General features: G+C 36.3%; 1 protein-coding gene across 6 annotated transcripts in view; it reads right to left on the bottom strand.

Annotated features, from left to right (window-relative positions):
- The window catches only part of BANK1 (B cell scaffold protein with ankyrin repeats 1), a 330,740-nt gene that overhangs the window by 221,670 nt on the left and 92,404 nt on the right, over window positions 1-16,666 (bottom strand). For all 6 annotated transcript variants that reach the window (XM_060095040.1, XM_060094993.1, XM_060095029.1 and 3 more), the window contains exons 4-5: window positions 14,570-14,708; window positions 7,079-7,218 (exon numbers count right to left, since the gene is read on the bottom strand). In XM_060095040.1, coding sequence (XP_059951023.1) covers window positions 7,079-7,218; window positions 14,570-14,708 — 279 coding nt within the window. The remainder of the gene's footprint in view (window positions 1-7,078; window positions 7,219-14,569; window positions 14,709-16,666) is intronic.

Genomic DNA, 16,666 nt, shown 5'->3' with positions numbered 1-16,666 from the left:
GGCTTCCCTGGTAGTGCAGTGGTTGAGAGTCTGCCTGCCGATGCAGGGGACACGGGTTCGTGCCCCGGTCTGGGAAGATCCCACATGCCACGGAGCAACTGGGCCCGTGAGCCAAAATTACTGAGCCTGCGCGTCTGGAGCCCGTGCTCCGCAACAAGAGAGGCCGCAATAGTGAGAGGCCCACGCACCGCGATGAAGAGTGGCCCCCGCTCTCCACAACTAGAGAAAGCCCTCGCACAGAAATGAAGACCCAACACAGCCAAAAATAAATAAATAAATAAAGCAAACTGTCAACAAGTAAAAATAAACACTATATAAAAAAAAGTCAAGATAATTTTAAAAAACAAACAAACAAACAAAAAAAAAAAACTTGTGTCAATGGCCATGAGAGTTCTGCATAGGCTATTATCTTGTCCTTGACATTTTAAAATAAAGAGATAAACTTACTATTTCTTCCCCAAAGTGTACAAGATTTAATGAGTAGAGATTAGTGTGTCAATACAGTTACTACACTCTTGTATAAGTTAGGCATAAGATAACCTCTCAGGTTCCTTCAGCTCTGAAATTCTGAGATATAGAGAATTCGAAAGAGCATGAGTTCCCAGGAGGAATCTTAGAAGTACAATTTCTCACACAGAGGAACTACGACACTTTAATGTGAGAAATGCTACAGCTTATATCATTGAACTTTTAAAATGAAGTAGCAGCGTTCTTAGAATCAGAACAAAAGCTCTCACTATGCAGAAAAGGATATTTAATTAATTAAGAAAGAGTGCAGATACCATTTAATATTCTAGCCTATGATAACTAGCTGAATCATTTGTTTTCAATTTCATAATCATGCTACTAGTATTATACCTGCATATAAATAAACTGTACAGAACACAAAACAAAGGTGTGAAAAATCACAGAAATGGTTACTAACATAATCCCCAAAGAATTTCTCCCCAGAAGATACCCTAACTAGAAAAACCTGATTTGAGTAGTTACGCTTCTTTTTAAATTTCAAGGATGAAAATAGGCATCATTTCTAAACACTGGCATCGAAATTAGAAAATGCCATAAATTTTTCTCTCCTTCAAATAAATTGTGCAACCCTAAGAATACTTGATGAGGTTGGCACAACTGTTCTCCAAGCAGAAAAATTAAAATGGAGTAGTTTAATATTTGTTCAGCAAAATTCACAACCAACCTAAGACATTAGTTATAAATGAGCAACTTGATACAAAAATAAGAGCAGAATAAAATGATAAAATTATATTGGCAATAGTGTTTGGTTTTAGGAAAAATTAAATATACATAAATAATATAAACATATATACATAAGCATGCACACATAGATCTCTATCAAGAATATGAGAAAAAGAAAGCAGAAAAACTAATATACGGAATAGACAAAAAAATTAAATAGACAGAAGAATAATTACAAAATAATGAAGTAAACATATGACTTTTTCCAAGGGAATTTTTTCAGTGCCCTGTGATGGAATGTGGGATTGATGAATGTACTTAAAAAGTAATTTGCATATATATTTATAGATCACAATTCTATTTGAATATGAAGATGTTATATACATATATACTTATTTCTATAAGCAACTTTATTATAATGAGTATTTCTTCCTAAGAGAGAAAAATACATAACATATCTATTTTAAAAGATATTAGAATTATGGACTTTTACTTCTGGGAAGATGGAAGAGTTACACTTTCTCCTTTTCTTCTCCTTAAACGCAATGGAAATGGTCAGATTTCAATAGAAAATCAATTATCATACAAGAAACAAGAATCAGAAAGATCTCATAACTAAATGAAGAGACAATCAATAAAGGCCAAAACCAGATGAGAAGAATTTTGTAATTATCTGACAAAGATTTTAAAACAGCCATGATAAAAATGTTTCAACAAGCAATAACACTCATTCTTGAAATAAATAAATAAAAAATAGAAGGTCTCAGCAAGGAAATAGAAAGCCTCAACAAGGAAAGAGAAGGTGTAAAAAATAACCAATTTGTAATTTTAGAACTGAAAAATGTAATAATCAAAATAAAACCTCAGTGGATGGGCTCAACAGCAGAATGGAAAGGATAGAGGAAAGAATCAGTAAACTTAAAGCTAGAACAATAAAAAATACTCAACCTGTATAACAGAGAGAAAATAGACTGAAAAAAATAAATAGCATTTGAGGTACTTGTGAGAGTATAACAAAAAAATTTAACATTCATGTAATTTAGAGTCCCAGGAGGAGAGGCGAAAGAGGGTAGGGATGAAAAAGTACACAAAGAAATAATGACTGAAGACATCCTGAATTTAGCGAGAGACAAACATACAGATTCAAGAAACTGAGCAAACCACAAACAGGTCAAACCCAAAGAATTACATGCTGAGAGACATCATAAGTTACTTCAACAATTAAGGACAAAGAAAAAAATTTGAAATAAGGGAGAGAGAAACAAAACCTTACTTACAGGGTAAAAGCAATTAGAAACACAGTAGTAACCATCGATGTAGGAAAGAAGAGGCACAGTATTTGTCAAGTGCTAAAAGAAAAAGAACTCTCAACCAAGAGTCTTATGCCTAGCAAAAACATCCTTCAGTAATGAAGCGGAAATTAGGACATTCTCAGATGAAGGAAAACTTAGGAAATTTGTTGCCAGCGGATACACCCTAAAACAAGAAATAAACAAATTCTCTAAACAGTAAGGGTATGATAAAAAAAAAAAAAAGAATCATGGAACAGGGGTAAGGAAGAAAGAACACTGTAAATTAAAAAAATAGGTAAATACAATAGGCTTTCCTTCTCCTCTTGAGTTTTCTAAATTATGTTCAGTGTTTGAAGCAAAAACTAAAATACTATCTGATGTGGTTCTAAATGTATGTAGATGGAATATCTAAGGCTTTTGTATCATAAATGGGGTAGGGGTAGAGGGAAAGAAAGGGAGATGATTTCAATACTTCACTCCAACAGGTAAAATGAGGACATATGTAGACTGTGATAAGTTATGAATATGTAACACTGTCTAGAGCAACCACTAAAAGAGATGTGCAAAGAGATGTACTCAAAACACAAGAGATACATCAAAATAGAAATCTTTAAAAAAATTTTAAGTAAAACACAGTAAGGCAAGAAAAACCCTAGATAAATAAAAAGCAGAGAGCAAACTAAAACCAAAAAATTAAATGGCAGACTAAAGCCCTAACATACCAATTATTACATTAAATGTAAATGGTCTAAACATACCAATTAAGACAGTGATTTGTAGGGTGGATTAAAAACATGATCTAGTGACACGCTCTCTTTAAGAAACTTACTTCAAATCACCAGTATGGACAGATAAAAGTGAAAGGATAAAAAAAATATGGATCATGGAATCATGACAAAGGAAAGCATGAGTAGCTATATTAATTTTAGATAAAGTAGACACTATAGCAAAGAAGACTACCAAAAACAGAAAGAGACATTATATACTGATAAAAGGATCAATCCACCAAGAAGACATAATAATCCTAAATGTGTATGCACCAAAGCTGCAAAAATATGTGAGGTAAAAGCTGACAGAACTGATAGGAGAAATAGACAAACTTATAACTGTAGTTGGAGACATAAATATGTCTTTCAAAAATGGATAGAACAAATGGACAGAAAATCAGCAAGAATATAGACAAACTCAATACACTATCATCCAATGATCTAACCAACAAGGAACTAAACAACATTTTTAGAACATTCCATCCAACAATAGCAGAATACACATTCTCTCCAAGTGCCTGTGGAACATAAAGGATGATAGAGCATCTCCTGGGATATAAAAAAATCTCAACAAATTTAAAACAATTTAAATCATAAATGTTTTCTGACTACATGAAATCTAAGTAGAAATCCATAACATAAAGATAATGGGAAAGTCTCCAAACATTTGGAAGGCAAAAAATACTTCTAAATAATCCAGAATCAAATAATAAATCTCAAGGGAAATGAAAAAGTAGATTAAACTCAATGAAAGTGAAATATAACATATAAAAATTTGTGAAACACAGCTAAAGCAGGCTGAGAGAAAATTTTATAGCACAAAATACATATATTAAAAAAGAGAGGGCTTCCCTGGTGGCGCAGTGGTTGAGAGTCCGCCTGCCGATGCAGGGGACACGGGTTCATGCCCCAGTCCGGGAAGATCCCACATGCCGTGGAGCGGCTGGGCCCATAAGCCATGGCCGCTGGGCCTGCGCATCCGGAGCCTGTGCTCCACAACGGGAGAGGCCACAACAGTGAGAGGCCCGCATACCGCAAAAAAAAACACAAAAAAACACACAACCTTAAATCTCCTGGTATATGTCCTGACAAATACACAATAAATATGGTGAATAAAATTACAACGCACATTGTTCTTTGAATAGAGATGTTCATCGGACTATGTGCAACATATCCAAATCGCCCAATTAAAGTAGTAGAGAAGCACATGAAGGAAACAATTACTGCAGTGTTGTATGCTGGAGAGGAAAAGCACAGCTTTTTAGACAACTTTTAAAATGTAATGTACACGAGAACAAAGCCAAATGTCAAAGGAACCACCAAATGCCAACAAGGAGAAGCACAGTGTGGGCTGGGACACCACCATTGAGGCCAAGTAACCCTAAAACACAACAAGGTTCCTTTGTGTCCCTGCAGATCCTTCTTTTTTTTTTTTTTGCGGTACGTGGGCCTCTCACTGCTGTGGCCTCTCCCGTTGCGGAGCACAGGCTCTGGATGCGCAGGCTCAGCGGCCATGGCTCACGGGTCCAGCTGCTCTGTGGCATGTGGGATCCTCCCGGACCGGGGCACGAACCCGTGTCCCCTGCATCGGCAGGCGGACTCTCAACCACTGCTCCACCAGGGAAGCCCAGATCCTTCTTTTTAATCAAGGGTGGAGTCCAACTTTCACCATCTTGGTAAATTCAAGGTAGGGAAGCCTCATGTGGTCCAGATGCCAGTGGATGAGATGAACCCCGTGTCATACCTAGTCCAAGATGTGATGGAGACTGAGTGAATTGCAGCCTTTTCCATGTGTGTCAGGATTGTGATGGTATAGCTCTGCTGGGTCTGAGATCTCAGACTCAGAATTTGTTTAATCTAATTCCACAATATGTGTAGGTCCCCTCATGACAATAGCAAAACCTCTAAACCCATCTTAAATTGTATATATTAAACCAAATCTCTTAATGCATCTTACCAAGCTGTGGTCTGCTGTTACCAGCTTAGAATAATTCTACCTCTCCATACTCAAACCTCAGGTTTAAAGTGCCTCTTTCCTGAGAGTAAAAGTCTGAATCAAGCTGTGACTGTCCAACAATCTTCCTTTTACTATAGGAACCAAGGCTCAGTGGAGGGGAGAAACCCTTCCTCACCTCTCATTTCTGACACTGAGGGTAAAAATGAAACAAAACATTTTCTAGTTACCTAAAAACTACTCAAAAAAGTTTTTATTCATTCAAAGCTGTAGAAGAAATCATGACTTGCATGTTACAACATTCTGAAAAACTGTTTGAGTCAAAAATTACATTTAATTTTCACTATAAACAAAGATTTTTTTCCTCCCCAAAGGCAAAACCAACACAAAAATGTGTTTTGGGGGGCTACTTTACTTCTATGCTGACTGAATACTGATAATGCAATATAATGCTGTTATTAGTCTTTGTGTAATGAATAAAGTTTTTTAAGTAGAGGATAAGGTAGACGTGTCACAGGAAAGTGAAACGATCTGTATTTCAATGTGTTACTTTTATTCTTGCTTTGCAGTTACAATATAGATATTTTGTCGAATGTCCTCAGACTCCTCAGTTTGACAAATGGTATTTTACTCCCTGTCCTTCTCTAAGACATTTTTACCTTTTCTATTGTTCTAAAATGTATCATTCACAAAGGAGAACTCTAATAGAAAAATATGTCACACAAAATAAATAACAAAGCCTCCAGTTCCAAACTGGTTTAAACAATAAGGCTTCACGACAACCTGTCAACATTCCTATCATTGATGGTTCTGTTACAAGTCTTATGGAGTGTTTTGTGGTAAATCTGAAGATCGCATGTTCAATTCAACTACCTCTTTCTTCGCCTCTCCTCTGGTCTCCTCCCATGCCCACAGAAAAACTAAGGCCATTAAGCAAAGTTATAATGCTAATTATCAAGCAGCTATTAAAAGAAATGACATTTATTTCACTCTGAAAATCTGATGTAATAAGCACATAAAGAAGTTCCACATTAAGCAAGCTTTCTCTCCACTGAAAGTAGGTCAGGTAACAAAAAATAAAACAGAATTCAGAAATTAAACTAATGGCTTACAGTCGATCAAAATGCACTTTTGACATTCTAAGTCCATGAGTCCCTTAGGGCAGGGCACTCACATCATCTGTCACTCACTGGAGAAGGTCCAAACTCAGGGCCTTGGAGAGGATTAGAAACTTCTCACCAAGTCATCCTTGCTGAGGACTACTTTGTCACACTAGAGAAAAAAACCTGCAATGCCACTTTGCAGAGTTCTCAGAAAAGTTTAGCATTTCTGGAATTCCAAATAAATGTTGTTAGTTTAAAGGAATAACTTTCACTGTCAGACAACAATGATAAATGAAACTAAGAAAAACATACACTGAGCTTGGAAATTTCCTCATGAAAATAACAATTACTAGATTAACACCACACACTTCCTTTTTGGTGGTACTCTTGTTTTTTCTGAGTGCTTAACCTCAAACCTTCTTTTATCTTGTATTGCCCACATCTGGATAAAGAGGAAATTCATTGTTTAAGAGTTCTCTTTAATCCTTCTGTCTTTCTTTATCTGGTCTGCAACAGCTTGAAAATGAGCCCATGACAACAGCTATTGTGTAATGGATAACCTGTCTCCCAGTGACATTATCTGGAATGACTTGACTTACACAAACTAATTCATCTACATTTCTGCATCACATAGGTCAATTTCTTCCTTTCCTAATGATCAGTAATTCATTCTTATTCAACCAACATTCAGACTTTATACCAAAGTATGCATTCGTTTATTCCACATTAGCTCTTTAGCTTATTGTCGACTTCATGGAAAGATCGATTTACCTGGTACACACCATCTCCTGGACCTGCTGCTCCCAATAGGCATTTCATAGACTTTGGGGTTGAATAGTATTTAATCTCTGCTGTGGCCTTAATGATTCCATCACAGTAGACAATGACATTGACAGAGCCAGCAGGAAAATCTTATAAAACACAAAGAGGGAGTTAGGAGCTGAGTCTATAAATGCATGTACCACAGTATTATATCTCTTAGAGAATATGAAGTCAGGCTTTAAGAATTCATAACAATTTTACTAGCTTTTAACACTTAATTGTTTTCTTTTTTTATCCTTAGTAGTTAGAAACCACAAAATAGAATATGTAATTTTGCACTTAATTGTTTAAAAAAACTTAAAGGATTAAAACATGTTAAAATTATAATAAAAGCAAAACACTAAATCTTTTCTCCTTATCTTCTAACCTCCATTTTTTGGAGTAATCTATAATCATCTCTATGTAATACTTTGAATTTACAACAGTAAAGTCATTCATTAAAAGTTAAGTATTTGTTGTTAATCTGAGGAAGAAAGTTCCCACTAATTACAGGAAAGTTTCTTAAAATTGTTTGGAAAAAGAAAGAGGAGAGTTGATTGAAATTATAGAACTTTTATTCAATTGATAACAATGAAAAACCCTTGGGAAGGCAAGGTTTAATGCCCTGTTATTTAAGTACTATTTACCCCACCCATTCATCCTTTTTGTGAACAAGTTGTTCAAGGTGACTGATATACCCCATTGTAAATGTTGCTGTAACACATCAAGAAAGTTAAAGTTACCCGAGACTGTTGTGCTCTCTGTGAAAGAATAACACTAAATAATCACTTCAATGGAAAGGTTGTGTTTTATTGTAACAAAATTAAAGAAAATTTAGCTCTTTAAATTCATTCACAGAACACACTTAAAAACTTTCACTCTTTGTCACAGAGATATTTCCCAAATTCTCCTGGAAAATTGTCATGCAAACATCTGGGGTTTGGAATAAGCCATTAAGTACAAGACACCTGATGAAACCACCTGATGAAATGTTGAATATTTAAAAGTTCTTAAGGTTTAAGCATTAATTTTACTTTATCTCCTGAAGAGGATAAAGGACCTCTTATAATATTGCTCAGGAAAATTTAAAGCCAACATAACAATCTTTTTTTTTTTTTTTTTTTTTGCGGTATGCAGGCCTCTCACTGTTGTGGCCTCCCCCGTTGTGGAGCACAGGCTCCGGACGCGCAGGCTCCGGACGCGCAGGCTCAGCGGCCATGGCTCACGGGCCCAGCCGCTCCGCGGCATATGGGATCCTCCCAGACCGGGGCACGAACCCGTATCCCCTGCATCGGCAGGCGGACTCTCAACCACTTGCGCCACCAGGGAGGCCCAACATAACAATCTTATATTTAACTAGATCAAGAAGCTAAAATTTCCTCCTCTCATATTGCTTGACTAGACACTTAACCTGTATTATAAAGAAAATATATGTAGAAAAGTTCTCTCTTCCAAAAGTAAGTATTCATCCAATAGAGAATGTAAGAGAAATCTCAAAAAAAACCCTGAAAGTTGTAAAGTCCACCTCATCAGCTACAGCTGTGTATACATAGTAAAGGGGGTTCTGGAGTTACTGGAGTGAAATGAAATCAATTTCAGTAGATTTCATAAAGATGATTTTGAAAGAAAATATTGACTTTGTTTATCAGAAAAGAGATTAGGAGTTTTATGATGGGATGTTAACCTTCTGAAAGAAAGTCAGGTGATAAATCATGAAAGATATATGGTGAGAATATTTGCTTGGTACTTCTTTGATATAGGATACTTAAAATATTCTAATTTCTTTAGAAGTTAACATGAGAATAAACTTATTTATTCCTGATATCTTGGTCAGCATAACTGTACTTCAACATAATTTTGTTTTTCTTTGAATTGTTACCAAGCTAAAAAGAGACATACATTTAAAAAGTATATTAGTATGGCAAAATGTTGGGTTGAGTAGAGAAAATTTTGAGTTCTGAGAACGATAAAAAGAAGACCTCAGAGTATTTGATATACCTCAATGCTGAAAGTCTGTTAACACACACACATACACACTTATTTATAATGGTTAAGAGGAGGTCTCCAAAGAAGTAAAGAATTCTAGTTGGTCTTAGACGGGTATCCTTCTCTAACAGAAAATGCTAGCTGCCTACCCCAATGTCTTCCTTTTAGAAACAGAATTCTGATTTTATTTTTTGCTAGGCACATTGCTGATCAACTAAAAATACTAGTTTTTCTATTCTTCCCTTCAGCTATATATGACCTTGGGATTAAGTTCTGACTAATGAAATACCAGCAGATATATCTTACAGAAACCTTCTTAGTTTAATGAGGCCCTCTCCATTTCTTTATCCCAGTGGTGCGCTGATAAATGGATTCTCAGAAAGAAAAAAACAAAAAGCACTGATGCATAGTTTTGCCAACTTCTGTGGTATAAATATTCCCACCATGGCCAATTTCAAGCTACCAAGGTGTTATGGACAGAATTGTGTTTCCCCCAAGTTCATATGCTGAAGCCTTAACCCCCAATATGACTGTATTTGGAGATAAGGCCTTTAAGGAGGTAATCAAGGTTAAACTGTGGTCATAATGATGGGGTCCTTATCTAATAAGGACTTATGAGAAGAAACACCAGAAGTGCATGTGCACAGAGAAAAGGCCATGTGAGGACAGAGCAAGAAGGTGGCCACTATCCAGTCTGTGGTATTTTATTATGGCAGCCCAAGAATACTAGTGCACAAGGGAATATCACTGAATGTGAAGTAGGGAAGAGGTGTGTAGAATTGCATTTTGCAACCTGAAATGCAATGGTTCCAGCACACCTAGCTTCATCACATTGCTTGGAATATAGGTGTGATAGCAAGAGGCTTAGAGGTCCTCTTGTTCCATGATGATTGTGACCACACCCTAGGGACTATGGAATGATGACTAGAAATAAGCCTGCATCTGGGACAGTATTGTGAAGTTGCCCTACCAGCCCTCAACACCAGCTAGACTCAGTACAGGAAGCTCTGGGTATAGCACAAGAGAACACTTACAGAGAGCAAACCACATTTTAAGTAATGTGACTGATTAAGCCACAAGCCAGGTGATCAGAAATGAAGTCACATGAGCAGTTTTCCTAGACTGGAAAGAGACTGCCAGATGGAGGCCATCTCCTGAACCTGAGGCATCAATATTCTTCCAAAGAACCCTGAGAGTGGGGAAGGGTCCCTGGTATGTTTCCACTTTAGGGTTAGATCCTCCATTTTAATTTGGTATTCAAAGAAGTAGCACAAACAAATTTTAAAGGCTTAAATCTTTATAGACTATTATTAGATGGTCTGAGATACTGACTGAGATCATTTCCTGTCCTGGAAGTCACCATTGGGTACAGGGACTATACATGAGATGACACAGAATTAGGAATGCTCCTGAGCATGACTGCCCAAGAATGAAAAGGGACAAATTTTATATCAAGAGATGTAAACAGAAGACTAGGAGGAGAGAGGGGGGCAAAATGAGGAGTATAGTATTTATAGAGAAAGACGGTGCCCTCAATTCTTTTCCCCAAAAGGAAGAGAAGGAAGTTTTGAAATGGTTTATCACACCCCATTCAGAAGCTGAATGTGAGTTATTCCAGAAAAGCCACTCATGTGTAAGGGATTTGCTAGAGGGAGAGACTGACACTTTGTTCCTCAGTTGGATGTTCAGTGTCGTCTTATACATCGTCTCCCTTATCTCCAAACATCCTATAAAGGAGGACTTAAAATGTAAGTAGAGAAGCTTTTTTATCCGTAAGAAAACTGAGGCACAGAAAGATCAAGAGACTTGTCTAAAGTTATCCAGTAAATGGTTCAATACAGAATAAAAACAGCCCTCTTGGCCACCAATTAAGTGTTTCCTTAACTACACTGCAGATTCTGCACAGACCACTAGCCTGGAAGAGCACACTGGGCACGCCCTCTTACTCTGTAATTGGTGTAGAGAAAAAGGAACTCTACTGTATGGTCAGTCCTGTCCAATCAAACTTCCTGAGATATGTTCATTGGATATGTTCCAATGAAGCACCTAAAATATGGATAGTGCAACTGAATTTTAAATTTCATTGAATTATAACGAAGCTTAAATAACCAGATGTGGCCAATGGCTATCATATTGGGCAGTGCGGTTCCAAAGAGTAGTTTCTCCAGCTGTGGTTTGTGACCCACTGGTGCATCACGACATCCATTTAGTAGGTTCTAACACTGAAAAAATGAAAGGAAATAAAATAACTTTCTCTCTACTTATATTACCCAAATGCTCCTGCATGTTGTCTACTTTTCATTATAGCCCTTAACATGTTAATCATAGTTATATAAAATTCCCTGTCTGATAATTCCAACATCTGTGTCACATCTGTCTGGTCTGATGTGTGGTTCATCTCTCTAGACTATGTTTTTTCCTGGCTTCTTGGCATGTTTTGTAACCTTTTTGTTGAAAACTAGACATGCTGTATCAGCTATAAGAAATGAAACAGGTAAGTGTGTACTGAGAGTAATCTGTCTAGGAGTTAGGCTGTATTTACTGTTTGCTGTAGCTGTGGGTACCAGAGTCTTCAAATTCCTCTACAGTCCTTGTCCTTGTCTTCCCTCCTAACCTTGTGCTTCCGTAAGTACTCCTCCTCAGAAAGATTCTGCATCTTGCATACTTTCAACTGGAATCCACCGCCATTACACTGGAACCCTGCTGTGGTGATGGTCAGGTTGGGGGAAGGGGAAGCAGTCTAAGCTTATGATTAAATCAGTCTTTTAGTGGGCCTGTGTCTTTCAGCTGTGACCGTCCCACGTGTTTCTGCTGTGGCATAGCTTTCCCTTCCCCACCTGAAGTGAGACTTGAGGGCTAGAGGGGGTTACAACAGGATGGATGGATGCCCTTCCTCAGCTGGGATGAGGCTCTGGTAAAGTGGTTTCCCCTGAGAAGTAGACCTTTGTTATGGAGAACATTCCGGGGGTATTTCACCATTAGTCTTCTTCTGATCTAGCAGAGCCCTTCAGGGGATCTTTCTCAGATCTTCACTGTGTGAACCTGATGGGGTTCCTGGTGGTAAATTCCACAAAATTATAGGTGCCTCTTAAGACTACATCCCCCAGGAGTTTCTTTTTTTTTTTCCATTTTTTTAATTAGTTTCTGCTTTATAACATAATGAATCAGTTATATATATACATATGTTTCCATATCCCCTCCCTCTTGCATCTCCCTCCCACCCTCCCTATCCCACCCCTCCAGGCAGTCACAAAGCACCGAGCTGATCTCCCTGTGCTCTGCGGCTGCTTCCCACTAGCTATCTACCCTACGTTTGGTAGTGTATATATGTCCATGCCTCTCTTTCGCTTTGTCACAGCTTACCCTTCCCCCTCCCCATAAAGACACAGACCTACTTGAGAATGGACCCCAGGAGTTTCTTACTTTCAAGCTAGTCCACACTCAGCTTCCAGCAATTCATCAGAATTACCATTTAAGTGCTCCTACCAGTTTATGGTTCCAGTGACTTCTGCTCCAGGTAAGCAGATCTTAGATGTCAGGCTTGATTTACCTTTCTCTCCAGATTTTGGGATGGTTGTTTACCCTACAACCTTAGTTCTCCAATGACTTCAAGAAAAGCCACTGATCTTCAGTTTGTTCGGCTTTTTCTTGTTGTAAGGATGGGAGTGGCAACTTCCAAGCTGTTTATATGTCAGGGCTAAGTCTAAGTATTGTTTTTAAAACTTTTGTTTTCATTATGTTTTCATGAATATGTACTGGGTCATAATGTAAAATGTAGTTCTTGCTAGGGTTCAAAAAATTTCAAGAAACTGTGCCTTGAGACAGAGAAAGTAAGACCATTTCTGCTGAGGCATGTCCCATATGTATTCCCGTAATTATTCATGGAACTATCCTGTATATTGCTACATAGCAGCGAACATTTTGTAAGACAATCTGTCATTAACTTAGATAATACACCAGTTGAAAAAAAGAGTTAGAAAGGTTTAATTAGCATAACTGGTAAATAATGGTTGGTTGGTTGGTTTATTTTTACTACAAATTTTCTGTTCAACCACATGGATAATATTATGGCCTGGTATATATTGGAAAATTTGGAATTACAGTTTCCTCCTTTTCTGAAAAACATCTGAACTTTGACATTTTATTCTTTGCGCTGCTCTTAGCTACTAGGTAAACTGAACATAAAATCTTAATGTGAACAATTTTATTTGACATTTTGATTTGCTATTTGGGAAGTATTATCTAAGTACTTCTTAATTTGTAATATTGATTTTTCTGTAGTGATTTAGTCTAACTAGATTTAGTTTAACTTCTAAACTAATTAGTTAAAAATTATTCCTCATTAAATCATTTAAAAATGTGGCATAAGGAAGTAAGGGGCTTTGGAAGAAAAGGAAAAGAAACAGAAAGAATTCTTTCTTATCTCACTTTTGCATATCCTTGTCCATGACAGGAAGCAGTGTCTAAGACATTTATAAATGATCGGTGTGAAGTCTTTCCTTCTATAATCCAACTCTGACCTAAGCTGTGCAAGGAAATCCATAGAGGGGACACATGCTTCACACAACACAACAGAAAAGATTTGTAAATGCACTGTAAATGGATTTCATTATAGCTACAGTCTAAAAAGAAAACAAAAAAGCTCAGGATGCACTTGATATATTCTTTAATTTTAAATATTTTTACTACATTTCCAAATTTATAATAAGATTGAATATCTTTGTACTTTAAAATATTTTATGAAATCCACATTGATAAAGTTAGGTAATTTTATTCTCTAATTATAAAAGGACACCATAAATTAAAAAACCAAGTAGTCCTGCATTTATATCAAAACATTCAGAAATTAATATATTAAATTTTGATTTTAGTACAGTTATCACAGCAAGTGTGTCTATTCCATCTGGAATTTTAAATCCAATGCAACTTATCATGCTGAAGCAAAGTTGGATAATAAAATGGTTAAGTTCATAATTTAAATAAGGAAAAGAGGGAAGATTGTATATAGAAATGGTACCATGATGATAAAATAGTGAAAAAGAACTATGCTTTCCAAAACAAAAATATACTCAAAAAATATACTTTTTTTGCATGGCAAAAAAAGTAAAGAAGAAAAAAGAAAATCATGAATGAAAATCCAAAAGTCTGCTAATCCTGTTAAAATAAAGCAAATAATTTTAGTTCCATATTTAATAGCTGACATATTAAAGTGTTCTCTGCTGACATAAAGTATGTGATGTTACTGGCTGTCATTTTACCACATGGTACACAAACTAAGTTCTCATAATTTACACATTCGTGCTTTTGCGAATCCAGATTAATAATAACAGCTATGGGTATGTGAAAGCTAAACACAGGAAACACCTGCAGAACAATATTAGTTTCTGTAGGGAACTGAAACCATTTACCATAAATTTATTGAAAGAAACTCAGAATGATGTTTTATATTTATTAAAGCATAAAAAAATTTCTTACCTAAAGCTTTCATACACCAGACTGTCTTATTCCAGAGGGCTGGCCGTGTTCTAATGCATTTACTATTTGACGTAAATTCAACCTCCACAGAATCACCAATTACTTCATCTCTCAAAATAATAAATATTTCACCAGGATTCTATAAGATGAAAAATAGAACCCAATTAGGCATTTTAAAAAGTTTTCATTAACCAAAGAACCCAGTGCATTTATTAACGATAAAGGTCGCACATGATAATTATATCTCCATTGTGTCCGTAGTTTCAGCCATATTCAGAAATGAAATATATAAAGGTGATTCTCACAGCATTGTAAGTGTATCCACTTGATGTCTATTGAATACTCAATTTTTTTTCCCCAACACCAGATTTTGCAACTGAAAAGACAGTGAGGACAGAGCAGATCCCTTTCCTCTCACCTCATCCCTGTGTGTGAGGTTCTATCTGAGGGTGATGAGCATCAGTTCACAGACCTCCAAGGAATGTAATTCAGCTGCTAACCAAATCCTTTTTATTCCAAATCCCTTTCCTTTACCTTTCCAGAACTTGGTGTATTTATCTATATATGAGAGGACTGAACAGGTTTAGCTTTAAGACCTCTTATAATTTAATTATGATGAATTGTTTTAAATGTCTAATACAGTTGACCCTTGAACAACATAGGAGCACCGACCCTATGCACAGTGGAAAATCCATGTATAATTGATATTAGGCCCTCCGCAATTCAACCAATTACAGATCATGTTGTACTGGGGTATTTACTATTGAAAAAACTCCATGTTTAAGTGGACCCATACAGTCCAAAACCCCTGTTCAAAACAAATACTGTATGCTAACACATATATATGTAATCTAAAAAAAAGAAAAAAAGGTTCTGAAGAACCTAGGGGCAGGACAGGAATAAAGATGCAGATGTAGAGAATGGACTTGAGGACACGGGGAGGGGGAAGGGTACGCTGGGACGAAGTGAGAGAGTGGCATGGACATGTATACACTAACAAATGTAAAATAGATAGCTAGTGGGAAGCAGCCGCATAGCACAGGGAGATCAGCTTGGTGCTTTGTGACCACCTAGAGGGGTGGGATAGGGAGGGTGGGAGGGAGGGAGATGCAAGAGGGAAGAGATATGGGAACATATGTATATGTATAGCTGCTTCACTTTGTTATAAAGCAGAAACTAACACACCATTGTAAAGCAATTATAGTCCAACAAAGATGTTAAAAACAAAAAAATCCATGTTTAAGTAGACACATGCAGTTCAAAACCCCTGTTGTTCAAGGGTCAAGTGTAGTTTTAATCTTACCTAATAGAGGTTCTCTGGTTACTCTTTACAATGAGTATCAGTGAAGGCTATTGAGTTGACAACGGTTATAAATCTAAAAATTTCAAGATTTTATTAAGGTGGAAAAGCTAAATCTATATACATAAGATAAAGGGTTACTGAAAACCTTTTCTGAAAACAATCCAGAAAGAAAATTAAGGATAAGAAGATTAGAATTAATATAGAAAAAAAGAAGGACTAAACACTTATTGAGCATCTGTTTTATACTAGGAATTATGCTTTTTATATAAAGCCATTTCCTTTAATCCTAACCAAAACAAACACACACATACCTATACACACAAACATACACACATACCCCAAAACCAAAATGGAAGGCTATCATTTTCTCTTTTACAAATAGGGTAACTAATACGGAGAGTTACATTCTGAAGATCAACCAGAACTATCTAAATTTAAAATCTGTACTACTCTTTACATCTTGCTGTTTAAATCCTTCAAAATAACTAAAATGAAATATATTTTTATGGTTATCTCAGATATCACCCTTCAAAGGCTTTCTTCAAAGTCAAACTAAATTTCAGTCCTTCACAAAATAAACAGAAACCTCAGTTACATGCTCTTATAAAATTGTGTTTATCCAAAAGTCATTAATTTCAAAGTTCTCTTATTAAATATTCTCTCCCTAAGCATAAATCCCACCAATAAAACTTACATTTTTAAAGCTCTGAAAAAAAGAGTTTCTACAAATATGTTGATGTTAAAAAAATCATTTCAGCTGATACACATCCACTTCAGGCATTTCTCCATCGGAG

Source organism: Mesoplodon densirostris, chromosome 1, assembly GCF_025265405.1.
Source record: "Mesoplodon densirostris isolate mMesDen1 chromosome 1, mMesDen1 primary haplotype, whole genome shotgun sequence".
In the NCBI taxonomy this organism is placed as follows: domain Eukaryota; kingdom Metazoa; phylum Chordata; class Mammalia; order Artiodactyla; family Ziphiidae; genus Mesoplodon; species Mesoplodon densirostris.
This window is presented reverse-complemented; position numbering and strand designations above follow the sequence as displayed.